We start from the raw sequence: 26,461 nt of genomic DNA on the forward strand, positions 1-26,461 counted from the left end.
AAGGATGCTGGGGGTAGATCATCGAGTTCTACCCCCGGCACCCCTGCACCTCAGCCATCCTGGGACTCAGTCTCCCCATCTGTCTAGTGGGAGGAGGAAAGCCAGGAAAGGAGTCACTGGGACACAATGGAAGGCCTGTGGGAGATGGGGAAAGAGTGGGGATATTCAGGCCAGTGCAGAGAAGAAGGTGCAGGCCTCCTCTGAATCCCTCGCCTCCCTGGCTCCACTCACCTCCCCACCCCGCCCCGTCTCCTCAGTGCTTCCCCCTGTTCAGTGGGTTGGCTCAGGCTTGGTGAAATCAGACGGTCACTTACTGCTGTTTCTGATCCCAAGGTTGCCATGGTCCCCCACTGCTACGGTACAGGGCTGGTCCCTTGGATCTCTTGGGGTTCCTCCTGGCCAGCGACACTGGGGAAGCCGGCTAGCACGGAGGCCCAGAAAACCACCTTCAGAATCAGATACATGGGGGTGAAATTCTGGCTCCCCGACTTGCCAGCTGCGGGATTGTTGGCAACATTCATAGCTTCTCCGACCCTCAGTTTCCCCATCTGTAAGTCAGCATGGTGCCACCTGCAGTATGAGATTGTCATCAGAAATGGTGCAGTGCATGATGTGGTGTCTCACAGCCCTCCTGCATAACTGTGTGCTTCGTGAATGGTGATAACTATTTGTTAGAGATGATCATTGCCACTATTATGAGTAAGGCTACTACGATTAAAAGTGACATTTCTGGTGATATTGTTCACACCTGATTGGCATTTTCCCACTTTATCAATCACTTTCACCTCCATGTTATCCGATAGCACATTGAGATCCATCAAGATTATTATCCCCAGGCCAGGCACGATGGCTCATGCCTGTAATCCCAGCACTTTGGGAGGCCGAGGCTGGCGGATCATGAGGTCAGGAGATCAAGACCATCCTGGCTAACACGGTGAAACCCCGTCTCTACTAAAAAACAGAAAAAAATTAGCCGGGCATGGTGGCGGGCGCCTGTAGTCCCAGCTACTCGGGAGGCTGAGGCAGGAGAATGGTGTGAACCTGGGAGGCGGAGCTTGCAGTGAGCCAAGATAGCGCCACTGCACTCCAGCCTGGGCGACAGAGCAAGACTCCACCTAAAAAAAAAAAAAGGTTATTATCCCCATTATTGGGGGTGGGAGTGAGGCCCTGGGACCTGCCTAGGGTCGCCCTGGGACCTGCCTAGGGTCACCCAGTGACCAGAGTTGGGTCTAGCATTCAATTCTGACCTCCTCCTGCCTTGCGAGAGCAGGCAGCTACCTTTTCCTGAGGACTTTGTCACTTCACCTTCTAGAAACTCTAGGAGGTAAGGACTCTTCTATCCCCATTTTATAGATGACAAAACTGAGGCCCAGTGAGTTGAAGTAACGTGCCTAAGATGGCACAATTAGTAAGTGGCCGAACTGGCATGTGAGCCCAGGTTCTCCAGTGCTACAGCCTGTTCTTTTCAGCACTCTATGCCTTGATGTAGAGACTTGGCTCCCGAAATTTCCCAGTGGTGCATTGCATGCCTTCTGAGCTCTGAGATCATTCTATAAAATGGCCCATTCTCACCCAGTCTTTCTGTTCTCCACCACCCGGGAGTCAGAACTGCCTTTTATGGGGCCAAGCCCGGGTCCACACCCTGCTTGCTCTGCTGATGAAGGGTCAGCCTGGGACCCAGCCCCTCACATCAGCCCCTCCACAGCAGCTGTTGGAGGGTCTGCTGGGTGATAGCGGCTGGGTTCACACCCCTCAAAGCCATGGGGAGAGGGAAATGGGAAAGTCAAGAGTTCCTTCTGAGGCACCAAATGGGGCTGGGCCTCTCCCTGGTATTCAGAGGAGGGATGAGACTGGCTCTGCCTTGCAAAAGGAGCACGCCCAGTCTGAGAATTGCTGCAGGAGCTGGGAGGCTCCTGGAGCTGGCAGAGGGTCCTGGCTGGCCGGTGGATGAAATTGCTGCTTGAGATCTCTCAAGCTGGGCCTGGAATCGGGTTGGGGGCGGGGGAGACATTAGGCAGAGGGGTGGCCTGCTTCCCATCTTCTCCTGTGTTCCCTCCCTTCCCACCCTCTGCCCTCTTCAGTTCATGTACTCCTTGTTCATTCAGCAGATTCCTGAGTGTCTGTCGTGCACCTGTGCCAGGCCAGGTGCTGAGAATTCCAAGAACTAAACTGGCCCTCTCACCCTGTCTCTCTTGCCCCTCTTGTCGTCTGTTCATCAAAACCAAGATGGCTGCCCATTTGCCCGGGGCTGGGCCTTGCTCCCTTCTCATGCCACCCCACCCACTTCTTTGCCTCTGCCTCCCCTCTCCTTCTCTCCTTCTTGATCCTCTCCCACTCTGCCCTCTCTGCCTCCCAAGCTCACCCCAGGCCTGTGTTCTCAGTTCTTCCTCCTCCTCCTCTTTTCCCTGGGAGAAAATATTCAGGAAAATATTGGGTGTCAGGGTGGAGGTAAGGGACAGAACTTGGGTCACCAGATTCTCCTTTCTGGTCGGGGAGAGAAAGGAAGATGAGGATTTGAGGAGACCTTTTGTCATACATGTCATTGTAGTCTGGATGCAGTGGCTCACACCTGTAATCCCAGCAATTTGGGAGGCTGAGGCAGGAGGATCACTTGAGCCTAGCAGTTTGAGATCAGGCTGGTCAAGATAGTGAGACCCTGTCTCCACAATAATAAGAAAATTAGCTGGGCATGATGGTGCATACCTGCAATCCTAGCTACTCAGGAGGCTGAGGCGGGGGGATCACTTGAGCCCGGAGCTCAAGGCTGCACTGCACTCCAGCCCAGGCCACAGAGCGAGATCCTCTCTCAATAAATACATAAATGAATGAATGAATGGCATCGTACCTTCTCATTGTTGATTTTGAGGAAAAGGAGAAGAAAATGTCATGCAGGGGGCCTTATCCCCACTCCCCAGACTCCCAGGAAAGGTTGAGGCCCATCCCCCTATAGCCCAGGGCATTGGCTGTGTTTGAGGCTGTGGCTCGCCTGCTGCTTTCCCCAGTGAGCCAGGTGCCCAGTCCTTCCATGTGGAGGCTGCTGGGGCCCCGGCAGCTTCTGAACATGCCCGTCTGAGGGCTGCAGGCCTTCAAGCTTTGCCCCACACTCCCAGCCCCCCGTGTTGCTCTCACTTCCTAAAAAGGGGCCTCTCCAAACTCTTTCTCCTCTTCCCAGGGTCCTCCAGGATCTCGAGGCCCACCAGGCATGAGGGGAGCAAAGGGACGTCGGGTAAGTCGAGCCCAGCTCCTGGGGGCTGATGCTGGTGGGAGGGGGCACACTTGGAACAGGGCCATCTGCCAGAGACTGCCTGGTCTTTGCCCCTAGCCCAGCTCTGGGATCTGTGACTTTCATAGCATAAGGCAAGGTTCTAGGCTCACCCTGGACCTGTCTCTAGGGGTGGGACCCCACCCCTCTTTCCAACCCATTTCTCAGCCTTGCTATCCACCAGGCACAGTCGGGCTCTCTGGTACCAGTTCTTTGTTCATTCATTTATTCAACCAGCACTTATTTAGCACCTACTGTCTGGCGGACACTGTTGGAGGCTCTGCAGGTATTGTGGTGAACAGGACAGACATAACCCCTGCCTGCCCTTGTGAGCCAGTCAACAAGTGAATCAAACCACTTGGCAGATGCAGGTGATAAAATACAGGGTCATCAGCACATGGACTGAGGAAGTATTAGCAGCCTGGAAGCCCAGAGGAGGACCCTACCTGGGCAGGGCACTAAGGAAGGACTTTAGGAGAGGGCAGTGCTTGAGCTGATGCCAGCTTCCTGGCAGGGGACTGGCAGGGGAAGACCTGAAGGTGATACAGGAGGTGGATGCTTAGGTATCCTCAGGGTCAAAAGAGGGACGAGGGAGAGGCATGGGGCTGGGACTTAGCAGGCACCAAGCGAGGCAGGGCTTCAAAAGCCACAGCTATACTCCAAGGGCATTGGGAGGCTGCAGGGGGTTTTAAACAAGGCTTCCCTGAGCAGTCACTGGAAGTAATCACCAGCACTTAATCTATGCCAGATACTGTCTGTCACACACATTAACTCATTTAATCCTCAACACTACCCTGTCATGTAGGTGCTATTCTCATTCCCATTTTATTATTATTTTATTATTGGATTACTTAACCTTTCTCCCAGAAAACCTTTGATTCCTGGGATAAACTAGGTGCTATGTGATTCAGCCCAAGCCCTGAACCCTCTGAGCCTCCACTCCACTCCCAGAGAGGCACAGAGAGGTTGAGTCACTTACCTCAAGTTGCACAGCTAAAAAGTGGCAGAGCTGGGATTTGAACCCAGGGAATCTGGCTCATTTGCATACTGAATTCAGCCTTATTTTCAATCACACAGGGAGGGTTGACAGGATGGTCTGCCACCAATAGGTATACAGGCGTGGGGCCGTGCAGCCTTATTGTAAAGAGAAAGTGAGATGGTGCAGGTGGTGCAGGTGGTGCCGGCAGCCCAGGCCTGATATCCAAGCTCCATACGGGGGATCCGTGATTATTATTCTCCTCTTGGCTGGATTTCAAGTGGTTTTACAATTTCCCCCAAACCAGATGGCCTGAGCAGCCGGCCTGGAAGAGGGAAGATTAAAAGGCATTCCTGTGGCCCGGCAGGGTCCCTCCGGTGCCCATGTTCTCTGTGGGGGGGGGGGGGGGGGTGTCCTCTTCAAACGGGCCTTGGCCCAAGGGCAGCCAGGCTCCATCCGGATCCTCTGTACCTCCCCTCCTGCCCCAGGAAGCTGGATTCCCTGGAGGGTAAGCTGCATGGGCCCAGGCCCCCTGCCTTGCCTCAGGCGCGGGGCTCAGGCCCCCTTCAACTCACTGGGCTCCCTTCAACCATCTCCACCACCCCTTCCCAGCAGTGGCTTGAAGAACGTATTCCTGCTTAAGGAAACACAGGCTTCCAACCACGTCAATGTCTCCCGGGCTGGGAGGGGAGCATCAGGAACATGAGCCCCTCTCCCCACTGGGTTTGTCAGGAATGCACAACCTATGAGATCGGCCCCCTGGGTATCCTGCCGAACAGGCTGCCTTTCGCCACCTCCTAGAGGAGGTGACTGAAGGTGGGGAACCTACAGAGGCACCCACCGTGCCTGTGAAAGAGCTTGATTCTGGGCAAGTCCTGATCAGCTCCCGGTTTGCCCTGTGCCCTTAGCAAGGCCTTGTGGTGCTCTGTGCCTCAGTTTCCCCATATGTGCCATGGGGAATGGGCCTGGAGGTCTGCAAGGCCTTGCCTGCTTTCCTGCCTATGTGTAGGACGCGCCCTGCTCCCCACCCCACCGCCCACCCGAGGAAGAATGAGCACTGAGAGTTGATGGCCAGGGGCAAGGGAGGCTCTCATCCTGTTCTTGGTGAGGATGCTGACTAGAACCTGGGCCCACCAGCCCCAGTGAAAAGAGTGAGGACTCTGGGGTCAGATGGGCCTACGGCAAGTCTCAGCACCCCCGGTTCCCAGCTGTGGAACCCCATGCCGGTTTCTAAACCTCTCAGAGCCTTTCTCCCACCTGCTCAGGTGAGAGACTTTAATTCCTCCTTCCGAGGGGGTCGTAAGGACCCCAAGATTCCAGTGCCTCGGGCCAACTCTTCCCCTGCCTGTGGGTGTTAGAGCTTAGCAGACCTTGCCCAAATCCAGGCTCTTCCTCTTGGATCTTAGACCTTGGGCCACTGATTTCCCCTCCCTGAGCCTTCACTTCTCCCTCCATAAAATGGGTCAGCAACAGAACAAAGCTGGTGGGCTGGCTGTGGGGACTCAGTCACTTCCTGAGCACCTTGAACTTGCTGCAGGGTGGCAGCACGTGATGGTGTGTGCTCGTTCCCGCTTGTTCATTGGCCCCTTTTTCACAAGAGCTGTGGTTGGCCAGATTTTCTGTCCCAGGCAGGAGCTCCTCCCCACCAAGCCTGACCCCAGGCCTGGCTGGAGGGCAGTCTCCAGCGTGCCTGCAGACATCTTCCTCGAGGAGCGGATACAAGAGAGCAGACATGTAGCTCTGATAGAAACCCAAGCTTCCCTCCAGCAGGCGGGGCGGGGGTGGGCCTGCCCAGGTTCATTTAGGGAAGGAGGCAGCAGGACTGGGGAACCTGCGGGATGAACTGTTGAGTGGCCCAGAGCAAGGGTTAGAGTGTGAGGCTGTTCTCGCCCCTCTCCCTGCCCCGTGGAGCTGGGGAGACAGGGTGGCTGGTGGCCCCACTACTGCCTCCTCCTCTCTCTTAAGCCAAGCCAGCTTCTCCCGGGTTCTCTGGTGCTCTGCTGGGATAGTGAGTTCTCTCAGATAAGAGGGATTTTAGACATTGTCTTCTCCAACACCAGGCCCCAGTGTGCAGCCTTCCTGGCAGGATCCTCTGGGCCCTGACCTGTATGCCCCCGGTGACGGGGAGCTCACTCCATTTCTGAAAAACGGTGACAGGTAGTGGTGAAAAAAATGCGTGTCCAGCTGACTTGGTCTCAAATTCTGGCTCCTCCATTTCCTAGCTGTGTGACCATAGGCAAGTTCACCACCATCCTGAGCCTGTTTCTTTCCCTGTGAAAGGAGGATAACAGCTTTCACTGCTCCTGCGGTGGCTGCTACTGCTCTATTATTTGATGACTTAACCTTTCTCCCAGAAAGCCTTTGATTCCTGGGATAAACAAGGTGCTATGGGCTTCAGGCCAAGCCCTCAACACCTCTGAGCCTCCACTCCCCTCCCAGAGCTATCCCTTTCTAGGGAGGTGTATGTCTCAGCAAGAGACAGAGCCCAGAGCCAGAGATCATCCCTCAGGAGGGCTCAGTTGTCTGCCATCAGCTCAGCCCCTGTCCCAGCTCCCATGACCTGACACGGCCCCACCCCATGTGGCTCCAGCTCCGCCAGGCCTGTGCCCATGAATCACGGGTGTTAAGCCTAATGACATGGTGTGACAGTGTCCACGTGAGCCCGAGACTGAGGCCCGGAGAGGAGATGGGGCTTTTCGGGGTCACACAGCAAACCAGCAACAGGCTACGGCTAGCACCTGAGCCCCGTAATGCCCACTAGAGATGGCTTGTTTAGGAGTTCCTCAAACCGCAGCTTGAATCTGTGAAAATTCTCAACTGGTTTTACACAGCATAGTGTGAACTGCCTGAGGAAGGGACTGAGCCCAGATTCCCCAAGCCACTCCTGTGTCCCTGCCTCTGGGGAGGCTGCCCCCTCCCCTGGCAGAGCCTGGCAGGGATGGAACTAGCCATTCTTAAGCACTTTCTGCGTGCCAGGCACTGAGCTGCCTGTGGGCATCGCCTCCTGTCTTGAGGGAGAGATTTCTTGTGCCCATTTCAGAAAAAAGAAATGGAGTCTCAGTGAGGAGCAGTCACTTGTCCCCAGACACATTTCCTGAGCAGCCCAGTGCCTAGGGCTGGACCCCACAATGGGCACCAGGCCCTGGGCTTGGGGATGCTGAGAACAGCATCTCCCAGCTGAGCCTTGGCCTTGCCCGGTGGCTCCCTGTTCCAGGATTATGTGATCAGTGGGGTGCTCTTTAAGGCTGCGGTGTGGGATTGAAGCATAGGGAGCTCCAGGCAGCTGAGAAGTGGAATTTTCACTTTGTTGGCCCAATTAGTCATTGAAAATTTCCTTGTTTGATTTTTTTTTTCTTTTTTTTGAGATGGAGTCTCGCTCTGTCGCCCAGGCTGGAGTGCAGTGGTGCGATCTTCGCTCACTGCAAGCTCCGCCTCCTGGGTTCAAGCAATTCTCCTACTTCAGCCTCCTGAGTAGCTGGGACTACAGACACACACCACCACGCCTAGCTAATTTTTGTATTTATAGTAGAGATGGGGTTTCACCATGTTGGTCAGGCTGGTCTTGAACTCCTGACCTCATGATCCGCCCACCTCAGCCTCCCAAAGTGCTGGGATTACAGGCGTGAGCCACTGTGCCCAGCCTTCCTTGTTTGATTTTTAAATGATTTTTCTTCCTTTAGTTTTCTCATTCCCCATCCTCCCCCACCTAGACACTTCCCCAGTTCCTTTTATCTGGGGGAGTATTGCGGGCTGGTCCCCTGGGCTCCCGGGCCAGGATGGGCTGGCCTCCTCCACAGGACACTCCTGTCCTCCGAACACAGACCGCTTGAGACCCCCTAGAGAACACAGCCTGCTCTGTTTTCCACGGGTTTTTTCCAGGAGACCCCAGCCCATCTGCGTCTCTGTGGGAGCGGCCCTGGAGGGGACACACGTGGGGCAGTGGGTGGAGCCCACATGGGGGATGAGAGCAGCTAATGTGTTAGGGACCTTAGCTAAGTCACTTCCCTTGGCTGGGCCTTAGTATTCCCATCTGTGCAGGGGGGATGGGGGTGGACTCCACCTGCCCCTGGGGTCTCCCAGCAATCAGGGACCAAGACTCCAGTGTCAGGGGTCAGGCCTGAGCCCAGGGCTCCAGGGAGCAGCAGCCTGACTCCCAGTCCCTCGTGCAAAATCCTGCCCTGTTCCTGCCCCCACCTCATGGGCTCTTCCTCTGTGAGCTGGGCTGTATTCGTTGCACGTCTGGCTAGAGATGGGGCTGCTCCACACATCTGGGAAGGACATGCAGGTTCTTCCCAGGTCCTGCTCTGTCAGTTTCCCCTGAGGGCTGTGGCCCACACACCTGTTTCTGCCCCGTGTGTGCTCTGGGAATGGCACATGGCAGCAGAGTCTGAAGAGTTGGCCATGTGGACGTGGCCACGTGTAACTCGATTGTGGCCCTCAGTCTCCACGTCTGTGAAATGGATTGGCTGGGTGACCCCCAAGGTCTCTCTGAACAGGGCCGTTAGTGCCCCAGCCCCCTTCTGGAAGCGTCAGCCTCTAGCTGAGTCTACTCATGCTGCAGCCTCTGCAGAGCTGTCTCGAAGGCGCTGCACGAGGGTGACCACCTCAGTGGGGAGTGTGTGGGAAGTGGGAGGAGGAGGGGGCCGGGGCTTGTGCAGGGGAAGGCCCCAGGCTCGGAGCAGCCCCGCCCTCCTGGTTCTCGGCCCGAGGGAGACCCCTGCTGTCCGGTGTGCTAGTCCCTTTTTCCTATTCCAGGGTCCCCGAGGACCGGACGGACCAGCTGGGGAGCAAGGGTCCAGGGGCCTGAAGGTACCGACCCCTAGGGCCTGCCCTTCCTCACTCCTCCGACACTGGGTCAGGAATCATGAACAAGGCTCACACCTCCTCAGAACAACGCCCCTTAGGGACAACAAAGGGAGCCCCATGGAGGCTGCAGGGCTCTTTCTGAGGGCTCAGCCCTTCCACTCCTCCTGACCCCTCACTGCAAGCCCAATAAAGAGAAAGCAAGAAAGGAGGAGGGAGATCATACACATCCTCAGACCCTTTCGCCGGACCCCAAGCCCCACCAGGCTCCTGACAGCCGAGACTGCTTCTGGCAGCCCCATCCCTTAGGAAGGGGTCCTTGGTTCTCCACCTGGAGCAGCTGGTGACGGTGGCAAGCCACTCCCCTTGTCAGGCCTTAGTTTTCCCATCTGCACCATGGAAAGGGGGCAGACTCTGTGGCCTCAAACGGGTTCCTTTTATCTCCCATGTGGAGGGGTCCCTTTTTGGGGAACAGTCCTCCCAAGCACCCTCTCCCACCTTCACGTGCTCTGCTTCCCACAGGGCCCTCCAGGACCCCAGGGCAGACCGGGCCGGCCTGGACAGCAGGTATGTCAGGCCAAGGCCAAGCAGGCCAGCCGCAGGCCCCCTCCCTGCTGCCTGCTTTGTGATCTGAGCCTGTAATGACCCCCACATGTGCTTCCAGGGTGTGGCTGGTGAGCGAGGGCACTTGGGCTCGAGAGGCTTTCCTGTAAGTAGCACCAGTTCTTGAAATTCTCTACATGGGGCTTTTGATGGGGGTGGGGGGCGGGTGGGGTGCTGATAATAACCACTTTTACCAAGTTCCTGTCCTTCTGTGGAAACCCCGAAGGTTCTGGTTGCCCACCTGCCCTGCACTGAAGCTCCTCCAGCACATCCCCACCTCTCTGGGTCTCAGCCTTCCCATCTGTCACCCGGTGTGGGAGGAGGGGACCCAAATACACTAGGATGGCTTGCTTGAAGTCAAGACAGGGCAGAGAAGGCCATGGAGGTCCTAAGGTCACCTTTGCCTTGTCTCTGCAGGGCATCCCGGGTCCCTCAGGCCCCCCAGGCACCAAGGGCCTCCCAGGAGAACCGGTAAGAGCCCTTTCCTTCCCTCTTCTGCTTCTTTGCCGCTGGCACCTGGGGGTGTGGGCCAGGTGGTCAGATAAGGAGAAGGGTTGGAAAGGGACCATGCCTGGCCTCTAACCCCCTGTGGGCCAGGCCTTGGGGTTGGTGGCGAGCACTAAGCCAGGAGCTCTGGGTTTGAGGCTCAGCTCACTTGGCCTCCAGCCTGTTTTCTTGCCAGGAAAATGGGGGTGATTGTCTCTGCCTTGCCATTCTGTTGTGAAGATGAAATGCGAAAATGTATAGGGAGTGCTTGGCACAGGGAAAAGCAGGAGGGAGGGAGGTGAAGATAAGAGTAAACGAACAAGCTGACCGGGAACTGCAGAGTCCAGCATGGCTGAAGTGGAAAGCGGGACCTCGGAAAGGGCAGGAGGAGGCAGCAGGCTCCAGTCGCCCAAGGCCACGGGGACACTGTACTTTTTGTCCCAAGGGCAACAGGGAACCATGGAAGGGCTTGAAGCAGAAAGGGCGATCAACTTGCCTTCCAGAAGATGTCCCTGGGAGGACAGGTGTAGGGGGACAGTCCAGGAGCCCCATGAGGAGGCTGGAGAGTGGTGCTACAAGAGATGGCAGAGAGAGGACAGAATCTCCAGGGGGCTAGAAGGATGACTCCTGCACAGGGCAGGGGAGGACAGGAGGCTCCCATCCTCAAGGCCGCTGCTGCATTCCCACATCTTGAGGCCCAAGGAGTCACCCTTTTGAACGGTGGGTTGGCTGGGGGTGGGGGTTTCCAGACATGGATCCGAGGTGAAAGAGCGTTCCAGGCAGGGGCAACAGATGAGCAAGACTCAAGAGCTAGGAGGTTTCTGACCAGGGAGGGCCCCCTGGGCTTTAGGTGGGTGGATAGGAGAGTGTGCAGCTGTGTTGGAGGGAGTATGACAGATACCAGTGGGGAAGAGGGGCCGCAGACACCAGGACCCTCGGTGTGGCTGGGGCGGACTAGGGGTGTGCTTCAGAGTCCCCGGTTCTGGGGGTCAGCTCCCTCACTCACCCCTCCAGATCCCAAAGAGGGCCCAGGCTGGCCTCTCCCAACTATCTGTGTATCTGTCTGTCTTCCAGGGCCCTCAGGGACCCCAGGGGCCAATTGGGCCTCCAGGAGAGATGGGACCCAAGGTGAGTGTAAGAGACCCGAGACCCTTATTCGTCCCATGATGCTGCTGGGGATGTATCAGCCCTTCCCTTCCCTCCTCCCCAGGAGCCTCTTTCTGCCATTCCCTGTCCTGGCCCAGGGAGATGGTCATGTACCGTGTAGTTCAGAGAAGGGTGGATGCCCTGGCAGAGAGGGTAGATCCGTCCTGGTGTCATAGGTTGAGGAGCTGGGCTCCTAGTCCAGGGGCATTGGGTGGGACACAGAGGTACCAGGACCCTTGTGGGGGCTGGCATTGCCTCTTTGGGCATCACTGGAAGCATGGATGCCTCCCAACCTTGACCTTGCTGGGACTTTGCCCCAGCAGAGGTTTGACTGTCGATCCAGCCCCCAAGGGTCATGCAGCAAGGAACTTGGAAGGAGCCTCGGACACCCCTGCCTTATCCAGAGGGAAAAACCAAGCCCCAGGGTTTATGCAAGGGCTGCAGCCATGCCCACGGTGATAACTCAGGGCTGCTTCCCACCCGCCTCATGCTGGCTCAGCTGTAGAGAGAAGGGTTAGAATCACTTGGCCCTAAACACAGCATCCAATGGCTTCCTCCCCCGTCTTTTTGTGAATCATGAAATTTTCTTCCCTCTGCTTGCCAAAGGGCCCCTGGTGTGGTAAACCACACTTGTGGGACGGGAGAAGGCTCTAGAAGCCTCTGGGTAGTCCCAAAGCTCAGCCAGCCTGCGCCCAACCCCAGCCCCCTAGTTCCACCTCCAAGCTCCAAGAAGCTACAGGCTGCTCCCACCTCTGCATCTCTTGTACTGTGTGACCCTGGGCATTCTCTTGCCCTCTTGGAGCCTCAGTTACCCCCTTGCTTACAACCAGGGGGCAGCTCTTGCTCAAGGAGGGACCAATGGCGTTTTCTTTCAGGGGCCGCCAGGTGCAGTGGGAGAACCGGGCCTTCCTGGGGAAGCCGGGATGAAGGTGAGGTGGGATGAAAGAAGAGAAAAATGACTTGTTGAAACCAGCTCCCAGATGGTGGCCACATCCTCTCCATGGAAGAGAAATGGGCCTTTCTTGTGGCTGGGATAATGGGTTCTCTGTGCTCCTGGCTGGGGAGTGGGGCCTGGTTAGGGCCAGAGTGGAATGTGGAGCCCCCACTAGTGCCCTCTGTGAGGTAATGTTTTTTCGGGCACCTGCCCCTGCCTCTATGCTGGGGTGGCTGTACCTCCTGGCCTCATGCGATACCATCTGCAGCTCGGTGCCAGTGCCCCTCATTACCTGCTGAGAAACAGGTGCCCATTGATACATGGACTCTGGGGAGAGCCCCCTCCCCATTCTGCTGTTGGAAGAGAACGCTGTTCCCCTTGGAGGCCCCAGAGCTGATGAGTGATGCTGGCTAGCCCGTGGACATTGTTGAGGCAGGGCCCAGGGGAGCCCGCAGAGGGGCTGTGAGACTTGAGTCCAGTCACCCCCTTCCATGCCTAAGTCTCCCTGTCATTCAAAGAGGGAGTTGGACCAGGCCGGGGGCTGCCAGACTTGGCCTAGTCCCAAAATCCCTTGCTCAAACACCAATGAAGAAAACCACCCCACGTAGAAAACTGATAGAAGTGGGATTGTTTCCACTGGAGCAGGGCTGGGGGCTCAGAGCTCTGCCCTCCTCCTGTGCCCCTAGACACCAGCAGGGAGCATAGCTTGAAAATTCTCCAATGAGAAAGACCCTTTTAGGGCCTTTATGCAGGGGGCAGGTGACATTTATTCCGGCTCATTTAGGGCTTCCTCCTCGTTTGGGTTTCTCTTCAAGTCTCTCAAGGAAGAATAAAGTCACATAATTGCCATTGCTGCATCCAAGGCTCCTGGAACCAGACTGCCCAGGTTCGGATCCTCAATCTGTCACTGAATAGTCTCACGAGAGCTTGGGCTCCTTACCGAACTCCCCCAATGCCTCTGATGCTTCACCTCTAAAAGAATACCTTTCCTTGCAGGGCTGTCTTGAAAGTCAAATATGTTAATATAAAAACTGATGTCCTCAGCCTGGGCAACGTAGCGAGACCCCATCTCTACAAAAAATTTAAAAATCTGCCAGGCATGGTGGCGCATGCCTGTGGTCCCAGCTACTTGAGAAGCTAAGGTGGGAGGATCACTTGAGCCTGGGAGATCAAGGCTGTAGTGAGCTGTGATTACCCCACTGCACTCCAGTCTGGGCGACAGAATGAGACCCTGTTTCAAAAAACAAAACAAAAAAAGTCCTTAGAACAGTACAGAACAGTACAGTTAGTTATTAATAGGATGATGGTGGTGGTGGTGGTGCTAATGGTCCTCCTGTCCCGGCGTGGGAGAAGAAGTCCGTGGACAAGGCTTACTTGGAACAGGAGCTCTGGTTGGTGTTTTACGATTTCTCTGTGGTCCCTGGGAAGAAGGACCTTCCCCAGCTCCTCCTCCCACACCCCAAAGTCAGAGCTGGTGGAAACGGGAAGGGGTGTCGAGAGCTGGGGCTGGTCCTACCCACCCCCAAGGACTTTTGTTCGGCTTCTCCTAGGGTGACCTTGGACCCCTGGGCACTCCTGGGGAGCAGGGCCTCATTGGGCAACGGGTAAGTTGAAGCAATTTATTCTTCCTGAAAGCCCCCAGGGTGTGTGGGTGCAGCAGGGGAAGAGACCGGCTTTTCTCAATCTCCCTAAGCCTCAGTTTCCTCAGTTACAGAAATAGACTACGAATGTCTACAGCCTCGCCCAGTCTCTCTTGGTAGGCCAGCATTTCCACAGTGTAGAGAAAGGCATTTTGTGGTCTGTAGTCCCAGCTACTCGGGGGGCTGAGGCAGGAGAATCGCTTGGACCCAGGTATTGGAGGTTGTGGTAAGCCAAGATCATGCCACTGCACTCCAGCCCAGGTGACAGAGGAAGACTCCATCTCAAAAAAAAAAAAAAGAAGGATGTTGAGGTTCAGTCGAGTCTCGGCAGGAAAGGGAATGATGAGCACGCATCCTATGCCCACTGTGTGTCGAGCACTTTTCTCGAGGCACAAGGAGCACAGCAGTGAGTAACGGAGGCCTGTCTCTGGAGCTTGCATTCCAGCGGGTTGATAAGTGATACCTGCCATGGGTACAAGGGGAGCACGGACCACCCAACTGGCACATCGTTGCCATCCTGCACCTGACGGCCCCTGAGGCCCTTTCCAGCTCAGACTCTGAACAGTGATGAATTCTAAAAGCAGAGAGAGACCCAAACTTAATTTGATGGCCATTTCAAGAACTGTTGTCCAGGGGCGTCTCTAGAGCTGGAAGGGCAAGCCTGGTTGAGGGTCAGCCAGGGACTCTGTTCTTGCTGTCATTCCCGAGCTTGCTGGGAAGAAAAGTCGAAAGACTGGCCTCCCTTTCCTCATCTGAGAAGTAGGATTCCACCAAGGAGTTCCATGCAGGCTTACTCCAGCTCCAGTAATAGTATCTCACATGGCTGCCAGGTGTGGGGCGCTTACACCATGCCTTACAGCAACCCTTGAAGAAGGTGGTGTCAGCCCCATTTTTCAGATGAAAAAACAGATGCCCATGAGACCTAAGTAGTTTGCTTGTGGTCAAACAGCCAGTGAATGAGAAACCAAGAAGTAGCATTGACGTCTGGCTGATGTCAAAGCCTGTCTTTAACTACTAGGCCACTCTGCAGCCCAGCCAACCAGCCTAGAGATGATGTTCAGGACAAATCCATGACAAGCACCTTCTAAATTCGTGACCTCATGCAGCCCCCACCCTACGTCACCCTGCAGAGGGAGCTGTCGGTAGCTTGGGGGTCTGCTCCCCTTTTCTGGAGAGCCGAGGGTGGGCACCTCAACCTTCCTGTTCATTTGCTAACTCAGCCCCTGGCTACCATGCACCCACTGTGTGCCAGGGCCCCCAGGGTCCCACTGCCTGGAGATCCAGGGGTCAGTGTCCTGCCCCAGGGAGGGGGAAGAAAGGAAAAGCACACCGGGGCCTCCTCCCCAGTAACATCTCCTCCTCTTTCTCCATCACCTTTTCCAGGGAGAGCCAGGCCTCGAGGGTGACAGTGGCCCCATGGGACCTGATGGGCTGAAGGTAAGTGCCCTTTTAGGGCAGGGCCTGGGGACCCTGGCAGGGCATTGCTTTCCCATCCAAGACCTAAGTCTCCTCCCAGAAACACTGTGTTCCCATAGAGATCTGAGATGAGAGCTCCAGCTCCCATTGACAGCAGCATGGGGAAGGGTCAGCAGTGTCCAGCAGCCACCTCCCACCCTGCCCTCTGCATCACCTGCTCAGGTGGGACCAGGGCCATCACCACCTTCCAGTCTTTCCTGCTACCCTTCTTAAAATATCAGCTTCTCTTGGCTAAGGGTGATTCCTGAGCACCGGCACTACGCCAGGCCCAGAGCCAGGGTCTTTGGTCTCTGTTATCTTCCAAATATCCTAGAAGGTTAGGAAAATAATAATTACCACCAGTGACTTATAAGCCACAATTTAGGGAGGACTAGTCACACACATACCAGGTACAACGCTAAGCCCTTTACCAGCTGGATCCATAGGACAACGGAAGTTCTGTCTTTAGATGAGGAAACTGAGACTCAGAGCGGTGAAGCAACTTGCCCAAGGACACACCGCTAGCAACTGGCACATCCAGGACCCAAATCTGGGCCCGTTTTTCTCCAAAGCCTCTGCTCACTCTGCTGTGCCATGCACCCATTCTAAAGGCGAAGAGGCTGAGTCTCAGAGGAAGGCATAGGTATATTCAGGACCTATGGCTATGAGTGAGGATCCAAAATTCAAACCCACGGCTCACAGGTGCCAAAGCCTGCTGGCCCAACTTGACCCTGCTGCTCCCTGAGAGCCTCCTGTCAGCCACAAATGTCAGGACTCTGAAGAGACACCTTAGCTCACCTGAATTGCAGATGGGCAGGCGGGCACCTCCCTCTGACTCTCCAGACCCATCTCCAGCCAGGCCAGTCCCTGGCCTCCGTCTTGGGCCCCGCTCTGACCCCACAGGTGGGCTTTCCCCGAGGCTGGCCGGTCACCCTGCGCAAGTCAGCTCCCCAGCCCAGGTTCCTAAGGGCCATGCCCTCTCACCCACCTACTCTCCAGGTGACCTCGGAGAAGCAGACCCCTTCTCTGAACCTCAGTTTCCCCATCCACAGGCTTCCGCCCACCCTCATTACCCCCTCCCCACAGTCTCCCAGGGTGCCTTGGCGACCGGCCCCTGCTGACTCCTCACATTTTCTTGCAAGAGCGAGAGCGCCCCCTGTCTGTCATCTGCCTGACTCCTCTCCCCCAACCCTGCTGCATCCAAGCGTACAGCCGAGTCCCAAGACCCGGAGCATTTGACAGCTGCTCCACACTCTTTGCCAGTGCCTGCTACACTGGGTGGTGATGCTGATGAAGGTCATGGCTAAAATGCTTTGGGCACTTGCCATGTGCCCAGTGCCACCCACTCAAAGGGCTTTATGTGAATTAACCCATTTAATAATTAATGTTCCCAGCAGCTCTCCCAAGCTTGATACATTACCATCCTCACTAGACGGATGAGGAAACTGAGGCACGAAGCAGCAGCCTTCTCACTCCACTCTGGGCGGCCACCTTTCTTCTTGGAATGTCCACTGAGGCGGGCGGGAGGGGGTCTTCCAGCCTGGGTGCCTCGTGCAGTCTTCTGCCTCCACCTTGCATGGCTTTTTGGCCCTGACTTTGTCCTCTTTCCCTCCCTTCAGAGCCAATTCTACCTGAGTCCTTGTGCTCAAATGCACAGCATCTTCCCTGGTCTTTACATTGAATCCCAGGAGAGACCCATTTTCTTAAGGTGTTTGTCCAGGAATCACCCCTCATGGTGAAACTGCGTCTCGAATATGCACAGCACTTCATAGTTTATAGAGTGCTTTTACACCCGTTATCTCTTTGCTGATGTCCAGCTGACAGTGGCAATGGTGGTGGTGACCAGTAATAGTTAGCTTTTATCCAGCATTCACATGCCAGACACGCTGCTAAGCTATTTACATGGTTTATCTCTTTCAATCCTTGCAGTAATCCTTTGATCCTGATTTTACAAACGAGGAAACTTGCCCAGGGTCACACAACTATTCAGTAGCGGTAGCAAGATTTGAACTTAGGCAGCATAACCTGAGGGTTGAGGGAGGCATCATCCCCTGAGCAGAGAATCTTGGAATTAGAAGGAGCCAGAACCCCAGGTTCACACAGCACTGACTCACTCGGTGGTATTAGGGAGTCTCCACCTGTCTGCACTTCAGTTGTCCCATCTGTAACTGAAGAGGGTTAAGGAAGGTGACTTGCAAGGCTCCTCTGAGCACTGGCAGATGTCTGAGGATTTGGGGCATCTCTAGGAACCCCCAGAGACTGTTCTGCATGAGATTCACAAGGACGCCCACCCCAGGGGTCCAGTTAGCCCCTGGAGTGTGGTGTTAGGCAGATCCCAGGTGAGGGCCCTTTGTTGAAAACCCGACTAGCCACCTGGAACAGGTTGTCTGCCTCTGAGAGTTAGGAGAACAGGTGGCCAGGACGACAAGCCAGAAATGGAATCCCAGAGCCAGAGGAGTCTGCAGGAGAGTTATTCAGGCCAGCCCCCTGTCTTCATGCCAGGCTGTGCTTAGAAGCTGAGGCTCCCAGCAGGAAGGGATCCGGGCACAACTTTGTGCCCAGATCTGCTCTACATTGGCCCACGCCTCAGCTCGGAGTCTTCTGCCTTTATCTGTGCCATCTCTGGACCGCTCCATTGGAAAATCTTCCCAACTGAACTAGAAACTGCCCCAGCAACTCCCTCACACCCACCTCCTGCCCCAGAGCTCAGGCCTCAGCAGGCCCAGCTTGAAGCAATGAGCAATCATGAGTTGCTTTCTTGAGCCTCTCTTCTGGGCAGGGCCAAGCCCCAGGCTCCAGCTTCATGCCCTCTGCTTCCTGTGCTCTCTCTCCTCTGGATGCACACCAGTTTATCAGTGTCCCTCGTAAACCTTGGCACTGGGGGACAGAACTGGTAAAGACACACTATGCTTTTCCAAGCCTGCTGTTCTCACCCATCCCTTCCTGATGGACGCCGCCCCTCAGCAGCCATGCCCGTGCTGCACTCCACACCTGCTCTGCTCACGGTGATGAGGGTGACAGCCCACGCCCCATCCTGGAATCCTGCATGCCCCATCCTGGAACCCCACCTGCCCCCAATCTCTCTCAGAGTACGCAAAGATTACCATGATGAGATAAGGCAAGCTTAGAGTGACACTGATTGCTTCAAAACCATAAAAAGCCCATGCCAGCCTGGTGCAGTGGCTCACACCTGTAATCCCAGCACTTTGGAAGGCCGAAGTGAGTGGATCATCTGAGGTCAGGAGTTCGAGACCAGCCTAGCCAACATGGTGAAACCCTGTCTCTACTAAAAATACAAAAATTAGCCAGGCATGGTGGCGCGTGCCTGCAGTCCCAGCTAGTTGGGAGGCGGGGGCAGGAGAATCACTTGAACCTGGGAGGTGGAGGTTGCAGTGAGTTGAGATCATGCCACTGCACTCCAGCCTGGGCAACAGAATGAGATCCGTCTAAAAAAAAAAAAAAAAAAGCCCATGCCAAGGGTTGCCTTTCCAAGGAAATAACCTCAGGTGCCCCAAAGGTCCGAAGCCCCAAGAAGACCTTGGTTACAGCCCTATCACTGTAAAGAGGATATGCTCAGGATCCTGCTTCAAAGTCCAGCTCCACCACTAGCCAGTTGTGGGCCTCTGGGCCAGACCACTTGATTTAGCTCTGCCTCAGTTTCCTCTTCTGTAAAATGGGACTAAAAGCAGACCAGCCTTGGAAAGCTTTTGTGGGGATTAAGTCAGTTAATAGATGTTAAAGGACTCAGACTATGGTCCTGACATGGTTAGTGCTATATAAATGTTAGCTCCATCCACTCCCCAGAGAAAGTATTCTGCAGCCGATAAGAATGATCGCCATGCAGAGCCCAGAGCGATAGGAGGGCACGTTCACCATAGAGCAAAGCAGTAACTATAACAAACAAAGATGGAGACCAGCAGTCCAGTGGGATTGTGCCTTTAGAGCTTAGTTTACTGCTGTCTGATTCATTGCCTTGGGAGAGTTGCTTCACTGCCCTGAGCCTGGTACATACCATCCAAACTGTTACCTACCATTTATTATTATTATTATTCACTGTTTTTTGTCATCGAGGATTGAAAATACAACTCAGAAAAATGGAAAGAGTGGTTCTGAGAAGGAGAATTGGGTGAATTTTCTTTCTTGATGAAAATTTCTTTCAGCTAGTTGCAGCAGCTCATACCTGTAATCCCAGCACTTTGGGAAGCTGAGGTGGGAGAATTGCTTGAGCCCAGCAGTTGGAGACCAGCCTGGGCAATGGTCTCCAACTCCTGGGCTCAAGCTCTCTTGTAGCAAGACCCCATTTCTACAAAAAAAGAAATTTTTTTTCAATTAGCTGGGCATGGTGGCACGTGCCTGTAGTCCCAGCTACTTGGGAGGCTGAGGCAGGAGGATTGCTTGAGCCCAGGAGGTCGAGGCTGCGGTGACCTATAATTGCGCCTCTGCACTCCAGCCTGGGAGACAGTGAGACTCTGTCTAAAAAATAAAAAAAAGAATCTGCTTCATAAGACTCTTGTTCTCCCAATGTGTCTAAGTTGGAGAGAAATTGTCCTTGTCTCCTGTGAACTACATGGGGTGGGTGCAGTCAGGACCTGGTCTTATCTCTGAGTCACTCTGCCCTTCGCAGCCCAGGCCCAGGCAGGGACACATGGGAGCCTCTACGTCTGGGATGCATCCTTTTGCAAGCTTAGAGCTACACTGGGCTTGGCAGCCGAGTCACAGCACCCTGCCTTTTTGGCTGCAGAGGGAACTATCGGGAATCTAGGGACCAGTTGGCTGTGGATGCCTAAATGGAGCCCTGAGATTTGGGGCCTCTGATGCACTTGGCAACTAACTTATTCTCTCTCTCTCTCTCCCCTCTTCATGCCCTGCCACCCAGGGGGACAGGGGAGACCCAGGGCCTGATGGAGAACATGGCGAGAAAGGCCAGGAAGGGCTGATGGGTGAGGACGGGCCCCCCGGCCCCCCTGGCGTCACTGGTGTCCGGGTGAGTGTGCAGGCCCCTTGCAGCGCCTGGAGCTCTGGGGTACCCTGAACTCTCATGCCTGTGCAGGCAGCTGGGCGGGAGGTCTTTTGGTCGTGCCACTGAAGGATCTTCTGCTGTGGTCCTTTCTCCACCTGGCAGTTTGCCAGAGAACTAATCTGCTCAACGCTCCATGGCTCTGGAGAACAACCTCGGTTACTCATCCTCCTGGCTGCCCTGCCCTGTGCAAACCTGGCCCCTGCCAACCTCATCTCATCCATCCCCCATATCCAGACACACTAAACTTTTTTCAGTTTCTTGGACAAGCTGTGGCCCTTACCCCTGGGCCTTTGCACGTGCTCTGTCTAGGACACTCTCCCTTCCTCACTCCCCTGTCACCTGCTTAAGTTCTATTTAGCCTTCAGGTATCACCAAAGACATCACCTGCTCCAAAAAGCCATTCCTGCCCCCAGGCTGGGCTGTGAGCCCTCAGGGACATGCATAACCTTCAGTGTATGTCTTTGGCTCCATGAAGACCAAGACCTTTTCTGGCCTTCATTTACGTCTTTAACAGTGCCTTGGCCAGGTGAGGTGGCTCACGCCTGTAATCCCAGCACTTTGGGCGGCCGAGGCGGGTGGATCACTTGAGGTCAGGAGTTGGAGACCAGCCTGGCCAACATGGTGAAACCCCGTCTCTACTAAAAATGTAAAAATTAGTCAGGCATGGTGGCGCATGCCTATAGTCTCAGTTACTCAGGAGGCTGAGGCAGGAGAATCACTTGAACCTGGGAGGCGGGGGTTGCAATGAGCCGAGATTGTGCCACTGCACTCCAGCCTGGGCAACAGAACAAGATTTTGTCACAAAAAAACAAACAAGCAACAACAACAAAAAAAAACAGTACCTGACACATAAGAAGAGGTGACCAAAGTCTGTTTGTTGATTGAGAAGACGGAGGAGCTCTGCTCTTCCACCCTAACAGAAATGTACTTAGTCAGTCTACAGACCCTCACGAGCATCTTCCCTGGGCCAGGTCCCCTGAGATTGAAGAGGTAAATCAGAAAGCATCCCTGACTTTGAGGGACATAGAAGCCGATAGGGAAGGGAGCAGAATTCTCCTGTTTCAACATGTACAGACAAGTTGCCCAATGCTTTCTCGAAGGTTCCCTCTTGGATACTGATAGCAACCCCTGAAGATTGGGAAAATTGGAGAGGTAAAGGAAACTTCCCAGGCTCACACAGTGAGAAATGACAAAGCTGGAATTTGAACTTAGGCCTGCATGACTCTACGCATACTGCCCCTGTGCTCTGGCAGAGTTGGAATCCAGGGCTTGGCTGTGGGGCTGTGAGGATGAGCTGGAGGCAGGTGGAAGGTTGATTTTTGAGTGTCGCAAATACTGGACTGATGACTCGGAACTTGACTTGGTAGTGGGGGACAGTGGTAGTCTTGTACAGTTGAGCAGGGTTTGTGTGACCCAGGAGTGCTGGGTCGGTTCTGTTGAACTCCTTGGGACCCGTGGATTAGGTGGCCTTGTAGACAAAATGCCCAAATGCACAGGCCTGCTGGCATCTACCTTGAGCCAACCAGGTGGTGAGAACTCACGCCTCTGCTGCCATCCCAGTCTCCCTGGGGTGTCATTTTCACTCTTCATCCCTCAAGCGGAGAGACTGACGTTGTTACCTAGGCAAAGCAGCCCAGTTTGATTCAGGCCTGCTCTTGACACTGTTTGTCCCCCCTGAAGTGTTTACATGACTAACCTAGGAGAGATCCAAGTTAGCCTGCAACAAACTATGGTTGTGGGAAAATATTTGTTTCCTAAAAATAGCACTGAAGTGCCAATCCCCCTAAACAGCTGCAACAGAATGAACTCACCAAACTAGAGAAGAATACGAGGGTGCTGAGTCAGCCAGGAGGCTTCCCCCGGGCTTGACTCAGCGGCGGGGAAGTAGGCCAAGGGGAATTTAGCAGGAGGGTCCCGGGCCAGGATTCTGCATTAGGAACTTGGTCTGCGACCTTTCACCCGCCCCCTGCCCTCTCTGGTTTTGCCCTTGGAGGGTTTGGAAGGAATGTGTGCTGAGATTACTTTGAGCTCCTGCGTTCTAGGGACCCTTTTTTAGTGAGTGTTGAGTATCATGGCTGTGGAATGGGCAGGAACACATGGCAGAAATAGCCTTGGAACCAGAGTCCTGAGGTTGAACTTGAGTTTCTGGCTCTAGTAACTCATTCTCTGTGTGACTTTGGGCAAATCACTGCCCCTCTCTGAGCCTTGGTTTTCTTATCTATAAAGAATAAATAAAACTTAGGGTAGGAAAGCACTTTATAAAATGCACCAGAAATACAGAAGATTGTCTTTATAAATTTAGAGGAGAAAGTGACTAGAGGCTGGTGGTGGCTGGTGGCGATGGTGAGTGGATGGCGTGGGTGGGGGCAGCAGCAATGGTAGTGGTGGTAATGATGATAATAGTGATGGTGATGGTGGTAGTACTGATGATGGTGTTGGTGGTGGTGATGATGAAGATGATGGGGGTGTTGATGGTGGTAGTGGTGGCTGTGATGAGGTGGTGATGGTGGTGCTGGTGCTGGTGGCGATGGTGATAGTGGAGTGGAGGTGAGGGTGATGGTGCTGGTGGTGATGGTGATGGTGGTGGTGGGAGTGGAGTGGAGGTGAGGGTGATGGTGGTGGTGGTGATGGTGGTGGTGGTGGTGATGATGGTGGTGGTGGTGATGGTGATGGTGGTGCTGGTGGCGATGGTGATAGTGGAGTGGAGGTGAGGGTGATGGTGGTGGTGGTGATGGTGATGGTGGTGGTGGGAGTGGAGTGGAGGTGAGGGTGATGGTGGTGGTGGTGATGGTGGTGGTGGTGCTGGTGGTGATGGTGATAGTGGGGGTGGGAGTGGAGTGGAGGTGAGGGTGATGGTGGTGGTGGTGATGGTGGTGGTGGTGGTGGGAGTGGAGTGGAGGTGAGGGTGATGGTGGTGGTGGTGATGGTGGTGGTGGTGGTGGTGCTGGTGGTGATGGTGATAGTGGGGGTGGGAGTGGAGTGGAGGTGAGGGTGATGGTGGTGGTGGTGATGGTGATGGTGGTAGTACTGATGATGGTGTTGGTGGTGGTGATGATGAAGATGATGGGGGTGTTGATGGTGGTAGTGGTGGCTGTGATGAGGTGGTGATGGTGGTGCTGGTGCTGGTGGCAATGGTGATAGTGGAGTGGAGGTGAGGGTGATGATGGTGCTGGTGGTGATGGTGATAGTGGGGGTGGGAGTGGAGTGGAGGTGAGGGTGATGATGGTGGTGGTGATGGTGGTGGTGGTTGGTGGTGGTGATGATGATGGCGGGGGTGGTGGTGGTGATGATGATGGCGGGGGTGGTGGTGGTGATGATGATGGCGGGGGTGGTGGTGGTGATGATGATGGCGGGGGTGGTGGTGGTGATGATGATGGCGGGGGTGGTGGTAGTGGTGATAGTGATAGTGGTGATGATAATGCTGATGATGGGGCAGTGATGATGGTGGTGGTGATGGTGGTGGTGATAATGGTGGTGGTGGTACTAATGATAGTGGTAGTGGTGGTGATGATGGGTAGTAGTGATGGTGGTAGTGATGGCGGGGGAGTGATGATGGTGGTCATGGCAGTGGTGGGGGTGGGAGTGGTGATGATGATGATATGGTGGTATGGTGTAGGTAGTGGTGATGATGATGGTGATGATGATGGTAGTAGTGGTGTGCTGGTGGTAGCTGTGTTAATGTCAATATTTTGCCATCACTCCCATTTCTCATATGCCAGGATTGGAAAGAGAGTCACTTGGGCCAGACGAAGTGTGTGCCAAGTGATAAGGCAGTGAGGGGCCTTACTTGAGTCTCTTTGGCATCAGGATAAATACCTCCCACTCTGTGGCCTGGAAACAGTTGAGTATTTAAAAACAGAATTTTATGAGCCATCGGGGCCTTTCCAGAAATGCATCTATATGGATGGGGCCCAGCAGAAATTTTCATTCCGGGCCCACAGCCTCACCCACTGTATGTATGCTCTCGGCTGGAGAGGGCACGTCCCAGCAAGTGGCGCCCTGTCCCAGAGGAGACGCAGCCTCCCGTCTCCCTGCCCCTGTACCGGATGCTTCAGCACTGACTCATCTCGCCTTCTGCAAGGGATCAGTCAGCCATTGCCGCCACCTCAGTGCACTGGAAAATGCCACCAATCACTGTGACATGGCTTCCCCGTTGCCTGACCAAGACCAGCCTGGAAGGAGAGGTGCCCCAGAAGTGGAGGAGCTGCTTGTCACTTCTGACCTGGCTGGGAGGCCCACAGAGGGCTTCCTCTCACTGAGCCTCAGTTCCTTTTGCTCCAAAACGGGATAAATAATCCCTTCCTCCAAACATTGGCGAGAATTGAACAAACATTTATGTAGAATGAGAACACAGCACATGGCCCGTGGTGAGGGTTGTAGGGATTGTTGGTGTTTTATTACCGGAGGAGCTGGAGACTTTGAGATTGCCTAGTGCAGTCCCATAGAAATGAAATACAAGCCATATACAAGCCACTCCTTTTAAATTTTCTAGTAGCCACCTTTAAAAAAAGCAAAAAGAAACAGGTAACTTTAATTTTAAGGGCCAGTGCGGTGACTCATGCTGGTAGTCCCAGCACTTTAGGCAGCCGAGGTGGGAGGATTGTTTGAGCCTAAAAGTGCAAGACCAGCCTGGGCAACATAGTGAGAACTTGTTTCTATAACAATTAAATTAAATTAAATTAAAAAGTTAGCTGGGCGCGGTGGTGCATGCCTGTAGTCTTGGCTACTCGGGAGGCTGAGGTGGGAGGATCACTTGAGTCCCAGAGGTTGAGGCTGCAGTGAGCTGAGATCGAGCCACTGTGTTCCAGCCTGGGCAACAGAGAGAGACCTTGTCTCAAATTTAAAAAGGAATTAATTTTAATAATATAGTTTATTTAGCCCAATATATCCAAATATTATCATTTCAAAATATAATCAATATAAAAATCATTAATAAGATATTTAGCACTCTTTTTGTAGTAAGTCTTTGAAATCCAGTGTATAGTATATGTTCATAGCATATCTTAATTCAGATGTGAATTTTCATTGGAAATACCTGATCTGTGTTTAGATTTTCATTGTATATAAAATTTCATTGGAAATACTTGATCTGTATTTAGATTTCATAAAATTTACAGTTGACAATGTAGGTTCATATACCCAAGTTACTCCAAACAAGTTTTGTAGCAACCTAATTGGGTATGTCAACTTTTAATTTTTTTTTTTTTTTTCTTTTGAGACACAGTCTCACTCTGTCGCCCAGGCTGGAGTGCAGTGGTGCTCACTGCAATCTCCACCTCCCAGGTTCAAGAAATTCTCATGCCTCGGCATTCCAAGGTAGCTGGATTACAGACATGCACTACCACACCTGGCTAATTTTTGTATTTTTAGTAGAGACAGCGTTTTGCCATGTTGGCCAGGCTGGTCTTGAGCTCCTGGCCTCAAGTGATCCACCCACCTCAGCCTCCCAAAGTGCTGGGATTACAGGCGTGAGCCACCGTGCCCAGCCTTAAATTTAATTTTAAATTAATTAAAGTTAAATAATATTAAGAATTCAGTTCCTCAGTCATAGTAGCCACATTTCAAGTGTTCGGTAGCTGTATGTGGCTGGAGGCCATGGGGTTAGTCCCATACTAGAGGTGGGGAAACTAAGGTTCAGAGAAAGAGCAGGATTTGTCCAGGGGTACATGTAGACTCAGGCACCGGGTTGCAGGCAGTCTGTGCTGAGGTCCTTCCCGGGCCACTGTTCCTGCCTTTCTGAGGACCGCAGGGTGGTCTGACTGGTGCATCTCTTTGGGATAGCATCATCTTTTCTGGCATCATAGTTGATGCCGCGTTAGTCTTTAGAGCAGACATTTCTCCCTTGTGCTGAATCAAAGCCAGCCGCCCCATAATTTTCATGCGCTGGCCACCCTAGAGAACACGGCTGGCCCTGCCTGCAGAACAGCTGCAGAAATCTGCAGACAGAAACCAAGTCCTCTGGGTTGGTCCAGATGTTTCCTTGTTCCTCTAGGACCTCCTCTTCCTGTCCCTCTTCTATCACAATTAGTCAGTGCCTCTTCTTAAAGTACAATACCTATTCCCAAATGGGACATCACCTCCTTCATTCTACATCTGGTGCCTCTGTTAATGCAACCAGAGGGATTACATCAAAGCA

The 26,461-nt window shown here is 54.0% G+C and overlaps 1 protein-coding gene across 5 annotated transcripts in view; it reads left to right on the plus strand.

Moving 5' to 3' along the window:
• Nucleotides 1-26,461, plus strand: part of COL27A1 (collagen type XXVII alpha 1 chain) — a 157,781-nt gene that overhangs the window by 99,959 nt on the left and 31,361 nt on the right. For all 5 annotated transcript variants that reach the window (XR_010130328.1, XM_031014649.3, XM_055350483.2 and 2 more), the window contains 10 exons: nt 3,173-3,226; nt 8,994-9,047; nt 9,564-9,608; nt 9,706-9,750; nt 10,062-10,115; nt 11,205-11,258; nt 12,152-12,205; nt 13,761-13,814; nt 15,234-15,287; nt 20,182-20,289. Coding sequence is in view for 4 of the 5 variants with exons in the window: in XM_031014649.3 (XP_030870509.2) it covers nt 3,173-3,226; nt 8,994-9,047; nt 9,564-9,608; nt 9,706-9,750; nt 10,062-10,115; nt 11,205-11,258; nt 12,152-12,205; nt 13,761-13,814; nt 15,234-15,287; nt 20,182-20,289 (576 nt within the window). In the remaining variant the exon portion in view is untranslated. The remainder of the gene's footprint in view (nt 1-3,172; nt 3,227-8,993; nt 9,048-9,563; nt 9,609-9,705; nt 9,751-10,061; nt 10,116-11,204; nt 11,259-12,151; nt 12,206-13,760; nt 13,815-15,233; nt 15,288-20,181; nt 20,290-26,461) is intronic.

This window comes from Gorilla gorilla, chromosome 13 (assembly GCF_029281585.2).
Source record: "Gorilla gorilla gorilla isolate KB3781 chromosome 13, NHGRI_mGorGor1-v2.1_pri, whole genome shotgun sequence".
Lineage (NCBI taxonomy): Eukaryota > Metazoa > Chordata > Mammalia > Primates > Hominidae > Gorilla > Gorilla gorilla.